Genomic DNA, 12,066 nt, shown 5'->3' with positions numbered 1-12,066 from the left:
TGTTAATTCAACGAATAACCTAGTGGGGACTGGTGCAAAATACAGTTTATTTAGACTGACGGACGTGCACTACAAGTTATACAATAGCTTTGCTACACAAGAAACACAACAATTTAACAACTTTATTTAATAAACATGATTTTAAAATTTGATATAAAGAACTTTTATAATATAATTACTACTATATATACACATTTAGTTAAAAAATCTATATTAAATTTGTAAATTTAAAATGGAAATCAAGTACTCTGACTCGCTGAGCTTTTAAATAAAGCACTGAATAAAAAATAAGGATGACAACATTCATAAGTAGCGAATCATATAATGTACAAACGGACAGTTTGATTTACATGGCAGATTTTCAGTGGTCATAACAAAGAAAACAAACAGAGAGAAATGATAAAACTTAAGAAAATTACGAAACCTTTAATAATATGATTTAAGTTTTTTGAAGAATGACCAACATATTGACGGAAAAAAGAAGGTATAGACTTAAAGCAATCATCAATGAAAATTTCAGCTGTCTATACTGTATCTGAAATAGCAGCCTAGAAAATTTATTTTCCCCATAGCGTTACGGACTGACGGACGGACAGATAAATGTAATAATAGAGTGGCTTCGCTACTAAAGAGGGTCAATTTTAAAAATGTTTTTTTCTTTCTAAATCATAATAAATTACATTTTTAATGTACTTACAGAATTCCTTCGCTTTCAATAGTGTGCCTCATTGTTCTTTTAATTACTATTTAAAAAATACTTGAAGATTAAAAAGGTATACATTGAAATGTAGAAAAGTTTAGCTTTTAAATCCTTATATAACAAATTATTTTCATTTAAATCAAAAATAAAAGAGAAAAAAAATTCTTTCAATAGCTATTTACAGAACGAACAAAAGAATATATAATTTGTTTGATATAAATAAACTATTTTTTTTGAATATCAAAAAGTTTAATCTGCAGCGTAGCTGATTTACATATATGTCAGATGTCGGTTTGTAGACTACATTTGGTTGTTTTGTAATGCAAGTTATAATGGTACCCAAAGTTTTATAATGACATTCCTAATTTGTTCCTGAAAAAAATGGGTACTTTTAATATATCTTGAATTAAACCAGCATTAGCAGTGTCAAAAATTTTCAACTAATAATTTAACCTTATAGAAGGGGTATTTTTTTTATCGTTATTGTGTGTTTTGATTGATTCATACATTTACAGAATCATACAGTGTCTGCTTCGTCTCTAGCCTTTTGGAAGGGCTTGTAAGGTCAAGAAAGTAGCTTAAAACCACCGCAAGATCATCATGAAGCTTTCCGAAGATAACAACCTATTCGGACCAGTAATTGTCGAGATCCTAAACTTCAGACAAAAAACCTTACTACTTTACATTAAATTCGCTTCTGTTGTACATAATCCTCCTAGTTAATATCAAAGAAAGATCTATGGAAGATAAACAAATCTTCCCCCAAAATTAAAAACTATACAATGGTTTAATATATTAGAAATTGTTTATTCCAGCATGCCTTCGAAACCGATTAATATCTGCCAGATTAGAACCAGATCTCTGCCATACTGAAAAATCAAGTATAGCATCATATTACATACAATTTACCATGAATATCAAAATAAAAATCATAATATTGATGGCAGTTTTAAAGAATAATTTTCATTTTAATATCCGCGAAAAAGCTGTCTATAATACGATGCAATAAATAACTATTATATATCCGCTGGCAATTTAAAAAGTCGAAACTATGGACAACTGCTGCTCTGTCAGGCTGTTGTCTTGATTTTGGTGTTGTTGTTGTATAAACTGGGGGGAGTGCGGAGGTTGGGGGGCGGGGAATTGTTGCAACTGCGGTGAGCCAAGCTTGTTCTAAAATTAATAGATAGATAGATTGATGGATGGATTGATGGTTAGATTAATGGATAAATTGATGGATAGATTGATGGATAGATTAATGTATAGATTGATGGATAGATTAATGGATAGATTGATAGATAGATTGTTGGATAGCTATATTGATAGAATGATGGATGTATGGATGAATATATAGATAGATTGATAGATGATAGATGAATAGATAGGTAGATAGATTGATAAATAGAGATATTAATTGAAATATTATTGTATTGATAGATTGATAATTAGATAGATATATAGATAAGTCTATATAGATGGATTGATAAGTATATCTATGAATCTGTTCATCTTTTTATATACCAATCTATCTAGTAAACTATCTATCCATATATGACGAAGCCCAATCTGTACCCCTTTTGCACCACTTTTGATTCCTGTGACGTCATATAATTGAGGAATATATGACCAGAAGTGGGAAAGAAAACCCATAAAAAAGAGAAGAAGTATCCCTCATTTTTATTACGTCACAGAAATCTGGTACATATTTGGCTTTGTCTCCATATATCTATCTATTTATGTTTTTATTGCTACTTATCTTTCTCTCTATTTATAATTATTACCTGAAAACATGATTCCATACTTTTGTAATGATTCAACCTTATTTATTTCCATAATTAATTCATTTTGTGGCGATTCTACTTCGACTGAAAATGGACCAAAAACAAATTTTTGGGATCTACATTAAATTATGTTTTGCCTTATTCCTTGCGATTTTGGGGGCAGCTACAAAAAAAACGTTATCCCCAAACAGTCAAATATTTTGAATTAAAGATAAGCTTCACTATTAAAACAAGGATGACAACATCCATAGGAAGGAAACAGAAAAAAAGAGACAAGTTTGTCTATTAACAGTGGGGATGTACATCAATTTTTCGGCCATTGTCTTATCCCTTTAGATCACTGTGTAGCATTATTGACTGACCAATGAACCAATGGAAAAATATACTGGATACACTTTGGTATATCTTTCAAAAAGAATTACAACTATCTATCTAGAATAGACGCCAAGAAAATCACATTTCTCCCATATTGTTACGGACTAAATGAAGAACGGACAGGCGAACAGACAAAGTAAATTATAGAGTAGTGTCGCTACTAGAAAAAGTAAAATGTGATGTCATACTTCCTACCACATATAATATTCAACTTTTCTTGAATATTTTCACTAAACTTATACTTTAATATCATAATGGACTAAGGGTCCAGTTTCTAGGGCTATAATTTTACAATGTTACAGTAGGATATGTGTCTAAAATAGCATAAAACTAAGCTGTGATACTGTTATTTTTAGGACTTTAGAAGTAATTCTCTCGCTATTGTGCATATACCGTGTAAGATGGAGAAAGATAGGCAAGAGGTTGTGGCTTGTAGATAGCAAGACATTAAAAGATAGCGAGATATCAAAAGATAACAAGATATTAAAAGATAGCAATATAATTAAAAATAGCAAGATATCAAAAGATAACAAGATAGCAAAAAGATAGCAACATATCTAAAAATATCAAGATATCAAAAGATAGTAAGGTAAACAAATAGAAAAATAACAAAAGATAATTAATAGGGTGGGTCGATTTTGGAATTTCACATTAGTACACATTGGCAAGGTTTACTTGGCCAATATAAAACTCTATGAAACGTGAAAGTAGTTTTTTAATCTGAAAACAACGTGTGCAAGGGGGGTGTAAAATGTGCCCACCCCTTACAAAACCAAAAGTTGAAATACCAAATACAGGCATGTTGCATATCAAAATGACCGCATTAAAATGCTGATTACAAATCTAAAAAAAATATTTTTTTTTTACAAATTTTGCTCCTAGTTCGAATAAGATCATATTAACAGCTAATTTAGTCAAAACTGTTTATTTTGGAAGGTTTTGAAAATCATTTCAGACTGAATCAATTATTTTTCTAAACGATTTTCAGATTCGTAATCAGCATTTCAATGCGGTCATTTTGATATGTAACATGCCTGTGTTTGAAGAATTTCAATTTTAAGTTTTTATAAGGGGGCGGGCATATTTTATACATTTTTATAATGACGGCAACCTTACTGGAAATAAATACTAAAATAATATGCTATAAAACCGCCACACTGGAATGAGAGGACAAAAATTGTGGTGAATATTTCATCAAATTTTGACCATATAAACAGATTATAAGTAACGGGATGTGCGTCTGTCTTTGTTAAAATAACAAAACCAGTGTTCTCAAGGGATAAGACAATGGCCGACAAATTGATGCACATACCCATTTCATACAAAAATTGCCCCATTAGTGGATCACAATTAGCGGTTGAAACGTTAGAACACATAACTTAATGAACCAAACAATCAAATTTAATAATAGTCTCCAAAGTTGTTAAGCCAAAGATTAAGAAAATGTTATCATAAAACTTTGGGGCCTAGTGTAATAAACCTCCCAATGTCCCCTCCCTCCCTGGAATTTACAAAAGAATAAATCATTACAATTAATAGTATATACAAAGGTTATGCAATTAAAAGGTTGATTTTAACCAATTTCAAGTTTAAATCAACACAAAATTGATTAATAACAATAGCTGCAAATTTGTTTTGTTTTATTAATTATGAAAATAAATGCCTGTGTGGTGAGTTTGAGAGAAGGGGATATAGTTTACTTGTATCTGTAATTATATTTAGCACCTATCTATCTATCTATTTGAGAGAAGGGGATATGGTTTACTTGTATCTGTAATTATATTTAGCACCTATTTATCTATTTGAGAGAAGAGGATATAGTTTACTTGTATCTGTAATTATATTTAGCACCTATCTATCTATTTGAGAGAAGGGGATATAGTTTACTTGTATCTGTAATTATATTTAGCACCTATCTATCTATCTATCTATTTGAGAGAAGAGGATATAGTTTACTTGTATCTGTAATTATATTTAGCACCTATCTATCTATCTATTTGAGAGAAGGGGATATGGTTTACTTGTATCTGTAATTATATTTAGCACCTATTTATCTATTTGAGAGAAGAGGATATAGTTTACTTGTATCTGTAATTATATTTAGCACCTATCTATCTATCTATTTGAGAGAAGAGGGTATAGTTTACTTGTATCTGTAATTATATTAAGCACCTATTTATCTATTTGAGAGAAGGGGATATAGTTTACTTGTATCTGCAATTATATTTAGCACCTATCTATCTATCTATTTGAGAGAAGGGGATATAGTTTACTTGTATCTGTAATTATATTTAGCACCTATCTATCTATCTATTTGAGAGAAGGGGATATAGTTTACTTGTATCTGTAATTATATTTAGCACCTATTTATCTATCTATTTGAGAGAAGGGGATATAGTTTACTTGTATCTGTAATTATATTTAGCACCTATCTATCTATCTATTTGAGAGAAGGGGATATAGTTTACTTGTATCTGTAATTATATTTAGCACCTATCTATCTATCTATCTATTTGAGAGAAGGGGATATAGTTTACTTGTATCTGTAATTATATTTAGCACCTATCTATCTATCTATTTGAGAGAAGGGGATATAGTTTACTTGTATCTGCAATTATATTTAGCACCTATCTATCTATCTATTTGAGAGAAGGGGATATAGTTTACTTGTATCTGTAATTATATTTAGCACCTATCTATCTATCTATCTATCTATTTGAGAGAAGAGGATATAGTTAACTTGTATCTGTAATTATATTTAGCACCTATCTATCTATCTATTTGAGAGAAGGGGATATGGTTTACTTGTATCTGTAATTATATTTAGCACCTATCTATCTATCTATTTGAGAGAAGAGGATATAGTTTACTTGTATCTGTAATTATATTTAGCACCTATCTATCTATCTATTTGAGAGAAGAGGATATAGTTTACTTGTATCTGTAATTATATTTAGCACCTATTTATCTATTTGAGAGAAGAGGATATAGTTTACTTGTATCTGTAATTATATTTAGCACCTATCTATCTATTTGAGAGAAGGGGATATAGTTTACTTGTATCTGTAATTATATTTAGCACCTATCTATCTATTTGAGAGAAGAGGATATAGTTTACTTGTATCTGTAATTATATTTAGCACCTATCTATCTATCTATTTGAGAGAAGAGGATATAGTTTACTTGTATCTGTAATTATATTTAGCACCTATCTATCTATCTATCTATTTGAGAGAAGGGGATATAGTTTACTTGTATCTGTAATTATATTTAGCACCTATCTATCTATCTATTTGAGAGAAGGGGATATAGTTTACTTGTATCTGTAATTATATTTAGCACCTATCTATCTATCTATTTGAGAGAAGGGGATATAGTTTACTTGTATCTGCAATTATATTTAGCACCTATCTATCTATCTATTTGAGAGAAGGGGATATAGTTTACTTGTATCTGTAATTATATTTAGCACCTATCTATCTATCTATTTGAGAGAAGAGGGTATAGTTTACTTGTATCTGTAATTATATTTAGCACCTATCTATCTATCTATCTATTTGAGAGAAGGGGATATAGTTTACTTGTATCTGTAATTATATTTAGCACCTATCTATCTATCTATTTGAGAGAAGGGGATATAGTTTACTTGTATCTGCAATTATATTTAGCACCTATCTATCTATCTATTTGAGAGAAGAGGGTATAGTTTACTTGTATCTGTAATTATATTTAGCACCTATCTATCTATCTATTTGAGAGAAGGGGATATAGTTTAATTGTATCTGTAATTATATTTAGCACCTATCTATCTATCTATTTGAGAGAAGGGGATATAGTTTACTTGTATCTGTAATTATATTTAGCACCTATCTATCTATCTATTTGAGAGAAGGGGATATAGTTTACTTGTATCTGTAATTATATTTAGCACCTATTTATCTATCTATTTGAGAGAAGGGGATATAGTTTACTTGTATCTGTAATTATATTTAGCACCTATCTATCTATCTATTTGAGAGAAGGGGATATAGTTTACTTGTATCTGTAATTATATTTAGCACCTATCTATCTATCTATCTATTTGAGAGAAGGGGATATAGTTTACTTGTATCTGTAATTATATTTAGCACCTATCTATCTATCTATTTGAGAGAAGGGGATATAGTTTACTTGTATCTGCAATTATATTTAGCACCTATCTATCTATCTATTTGAGAGAAGGGGATATAGTTTACTTGTATCTGTAATTATATTTAGCACCTATCTATCTATCTATCTATCTATTTGAGAGAAGAGGATATAGTTAACTTGTATCTGTAATTATATTTAGCACCTATCTATCTATCTATTTGAGAGAAGGGGATATGGTTTACTTGTATCTGTAATTATATTTAGCACCTATCTATCTATCTATTTGAGAGAAGAGGATATAGTTTACTTGTATCTGTAATTATATTTAGCACCTATCTATCTATCTATTTGAGAGAAGAGGATATAGTTTACTTGTATCTGTAATTATATTTAGCACCTATTTATCTATTTGAGAGAAGAGGATATAGTTTACTTGTATCTGTAATTATATTTAGCACCTATCTATCTATTTGAGAGAAGGGGATATAGTTTACTTGTATCTGTAATTATATTTAGCACCTATCTATCTATTTGAGAGAAGAGGATATAGTTTACTTGTATCTGTAATTATATTTAGCACCTATCTATCTATCTATTTGAGAGAAGAGGATATAGTTTACTTGTATCTGTAATTATATTTAGCACCTATCTATCTATCTATCTATTTGAGAGAAGGGGATATAGTTTACTTGTATCTGTAATTATATTTAGCACCTATCTATCTATCTATTTGAGAGAAGGGGATATAGTTTACTTGTATCTGTAATTATATTTAGCACCTATCTATCTATCTATTTGAGAGAAGGGGATATAGTTTACTTGTATCTGCAATTATATTTAGCACCTATCTATCTATCTATTTGAGAGAAGGGGATATAGTTTACTTGTATCTGTAATTATATTTAGCACCTATCTATCTATCTATTTGAGAGAAGAGGGTATAGTTTACTTGTATCTGTAATTATATTTAGCACCTATCTATCTATCTATCTATTTGAGAGAAGGGGATATAGTTTACTTGTATCTGTAATTATATTTAGCACCTATCTATCTATCTATTTGAGAGAAGGGGATATAGTTTACTTGTATCTGCAATTATATTTAGCACCTATCTATCTATCTATTTGAGAGAAGAGGGTATAGTTTACTTGTATCTGTAATTATATTTAGCACCTATCTATCTATCTATTTGAGAGAAGGGGATATAGTTTAATTGTATCTGTAATTATATTTAGCACCTATCTATCTATCTATTTGAGAGAAGGGGATATAGTTTACTTGTATCTGTAATTATATTTAGCACCTATCTATCTATCTATTTGAGAGAAGGGGATATAGTTTACTTGTATCTGCAATTATATTTAGCACCTATCTATCTATCTATTTGAGAGAAGGGGATATAGTTTACTTGTATCTGTAATTATATTTAGCACCTATCTATCTATCTATTTGAGAGAAGGGGATATAGTTTACTTGTATCTGTAATTATATTTAGCACCTATCTATCTATCTATTTGATAGAAGGGGATATAGTTTACTTGTATCTGTAATTATATTTAGCACCTATCTATCTATCTATTTGAGAGAAGAGGATATAGTTTACTTGTATCTGTAATTGTTTTTAGCACCTATTTATGTTTTTATTGGGGCGAAGATTGAATTATCTCCTATATATAGATTATAGATCTATCTATCTGTTGTGTGTCTTTTAATATGTTCAGTATACCTTTCAAACTGTTTATATGTCTATCAGTTCACCTGTTATTGATATAGAAGCTACTCTATAAATCATTTTGGCTGTCCGCAATTATGTCCGTAACGCTATGTGGGAAATGGAATTTACTTATGTACTATTAAAGATAGACAGCTGATATTTCTTAATTTAATATTATGGGGCGGGGGGGGGGGGAGTTCTTCTATTCTCCATCGCCCACTTGAAAACACCCTTAAAAATTTGTTTTTCAAAGCTATAGTTAACTTAACCCCCCCACCCCTCCACTAAACATTCTCTAGAAGCCTCTAGGGGCGTACTAGCTAGTCCTATAATATAAAGAAGTAACATTTTTCTGTCTGAAGCTGCAAATCTCGGAAATGGCTTGTGTGATTAGTTTAGGTTTTTCTGTGAACCTTTATTAATGCCTTTGGATGGTTTTATGCTATTATTTTACTCCTTAACTAGTAATTATTAAAGTGCTAAATGCCTAGTTCGTCTGTGATTGCTCTGTTGATTCTAGAGCCCCCGTTCATCACGTGATTTGTGTCGCTACCCCTTCGACCATCATCTGATAGTAGCAAAGACAATAATATCATTTGAAATATAGAAGATTAGGTACTTAACCCTGTTACAGGAAGGGGGCTGAAAATTCTTATTACAGGCGGGGGGGGGGGGGGGAGGGGGGGAGGAGCAATGGATATAGAATATACTTGGATATTGTGCAAAAGAAAAATTGGCGTCAATTTAGGTTGCTAACATGGATATCATTTTTTGGTCAGGTCGTTCATCCTGTAGGAGAGGAGGGGTTGAGGTAAAGTGGGGTATCGTTTTTTATCCAACCGCAAGTTTGACTATTTGACAAATTGATCAAATTTTAAGTAAATTTGAATACATCACTTTTTTATTGCAATGTTAATAATAGTGGTTTTTATATCAACAAATAAGAGAAAGTGTTTATAGAAATTTTAATATATGAGAAATTTACAGTCCAATGTCCCCTCCCGCTTCAAGGTTGAAATAACTTAGTTGAGGGGGTAGTGATTTAGATCTACCCCCCCCCCCCCATTGCCAAACAGGTTAAAAATGATATTTTATATTCCTATCAGATGTTCTTGACTGCCAACCCCCACTCCCACCCCCATCCCGTGATCTCTGTCCTCCCCCGACAATCCAATCCCGCCGTTCGCGCCATTTCCCCCGCCGCCGCCATCTTGAATCAGCTGTTCGTGCACATTTATGTGGTTGGCATCTTCATATAGTCCTGAAACAAATTAAATCAGTTGTGGATTCCGATAAAGTGGGTCTCGCAGCTAGCTAAAATAGTTATGGACCCAATCCACCCCTCTTTTCTACATCCCCTCCCATCGTATTAACGAACTGACCAATATATGAGGTCCATATTAGCAAGCTAAATTGACGACAAGTTTTCCCCAGTCAATATATCCGCGTATATCCTATATCCATCAGGTTTGGGGACGGGTTGTCATTTAAACGTGGTTTAATGATAGAATGCTTTAAAGTTTCACTTTTTATTATCATTTTAATACAATACACAATTTGAAAGGCTATAATATGCACAGTATACACGTGACCTAGCTTAAACACACATATAAACAAGGATGACAACATCCATAATAGCGAAGGACAAACGAACATGAAACTTGTAGAGTGTTAGAACTGAATAAGCAGAGTTTTAGCAAAATTGTAAGTAAATTTCTTTCCAAACTGCTAAAAAACAGGATACTGTTTAAAGACATACATGAAAGTTGAAGTTCTTATGGATAAAAAACCTACCCATACGAACGGACGGACCGGCCCTATTTATAGAAAAGCTTCGCTTACAAAAATTAAATACTTACTCAAATTAGTTTGTGTTGATGCGTGAAGTAAAAACACTTTTTGATAAGTTCTGTACACAACAATACAAAGTTTATTTTTTTTAGCAGCGGAACGTAGCTAATCTATGATTATGCTTTCCAATGTCTGTACGTCCAAAAGTACAATGCTAACACAATAGCTTTAGCTTATAGTTGAAATATATTTCCTGTATGGCTTTAAAACCGATTAATATCCGCTTGATTTGAACCGGTTCTCAACCTTACGGAAAAATCATTTATAGTATCATATTACAGACAGTTTTCGACGAATATTAAAATAAAGGTCATATAACTATACCAATTTTTAAAAGCGAAGCTTTTCTATAATTAGGGTCGGTCCGTCCGTCCGTACGTCCGTCCGTCACGGATAGCTTTTTTTGTTAATTTAGACATGTTAGAATTGTCCTATCGATTTCAAATTTTGCATGGTGATTCATTTAGTAGTTAGGTACGATTTAGAAAGCGTAGCAACTCTATAATCATTACCAAAATGTCCGTACGTCCATTTTAAACATGTTGATTTTTTTTACTTTTTTAAATAGCTTTTTTCGTTAATTTAGGCATGTTAGAATTGTCCTATCGATTTCAAATTTTGCATGGTGATTCATTTAGTAGTTAGGTACGATTTAGAAAGCGTAGCAACTCTAAAATCATTACCAGAATGTCTGTACGTCCATTTTAAACATGTTAATTTTTTTACATTTTTAACAACAAATTTGTATTTGCCCTAATTATCCGATTGGTCTGATTTTTGGTATACTGATTCCTGGGACAAAAAAGTACAATATTATAAGCGAAGCAACTCTATAATCAAGTTTTAAAAATGTAAGTATGTCCATAATCATTATCCTGTATCAAGCAGTTTTTTAACAAATTTACTTACAATTTTGCTTTGACTCTTATACATTCGCATTCTGATTATTCAGTTCTGACATTATACAAATGTTAATGTCCGTTTGTCGTACCGTTTCAGAGCTTCGCTTTTATGGATGTTGTCATCCTTGTTTTTTTTTCATTTTAATAACTGCGGAAAGTTGTCTAAAATACGATGCGATAACTTTCTAACTTATCTAACTTTCATCTATCAAATTAATAAAGATTTTTATGTCAATAAGTGGCTAATAGGAAGGTTTCAGGCTATTTTATTTAAAGATTTTAGTATTAGGATTGTTTTAGGCTATTTTCGGTCCATTCCTAACCCCAAAGCCCCTAGATGATATGATTGTAGGCGCTGCTTCTAAATTAAATAGTAAGGTGTTTTTTTGTAAGTTGACACATTCAAACCGAGATTTTCTATTTTAGGTATTAGGATGATTTTAGGCCTATGTTTAAGGTTATTTTCTACCCCTTCTTCAATCTTAATAAAACGTATGATATAAGCTATTTTTACCAAAAAAAGGTTGAAGTAGACATATTTTTTTCTGAATAAGACGTAAACAAGGAAGAAAACATCCATAAAAGCAAGGTTCTACACTTATTGTCAAAACT

The 12,066-nt window shown here is 31.1% G+C and overlaps 1 protein-coding gene across 1 annotated transcript in view; it reads right to left on the bottom strand.

The window, feature by feature from the left end:
- Nucleotides 1-9,792: 9,792 nt before the first annotated feature.
- The window catches only part of LOC145331290 (uncharacterized), a 40,680-nt gene continuing 38,406 nt past the window's right edge, over nucleotides 9,793-12,066 (bottom strand). Inside the window, exons 4-5 of the mRNA XM_080175908.1 lie at nucleotides 10,561-10,612; nucleotides 9,793-9,962 (exon numbers count right to left, since the gene is read on the bottom strand). Of these exons, the coding sequence (XP_080032034.1) occupies nucleotides 9,793-9,962; nucleotides 10,561-10,612 (222 nt within the window). The remainder of the gene's footprint in view (nucleotides 9,963-10,560; nucleotides 10,613-12,066) is intronic.

The sequence above is a fragment of the Acartia tonsa genome, chromosome 11 (assembly GCF_053477335.1).
Source record: "Acartia tonsa isolate MP-2025a chromosome 11, ASM5347733v1, whole genome shotgun sequence".
Taxonomy (NCBI): Eukaryota; Metazoa; Arthropoda; class Copepoda; order Calanoida; family Acartiidae; genus Acartia; species Acartia tonsa.
The sequence above is the reverse complement of the archived record's forward strand: the minus strand, read 5'-3'. Positions and strand labels throughout refer to the sequence as shown.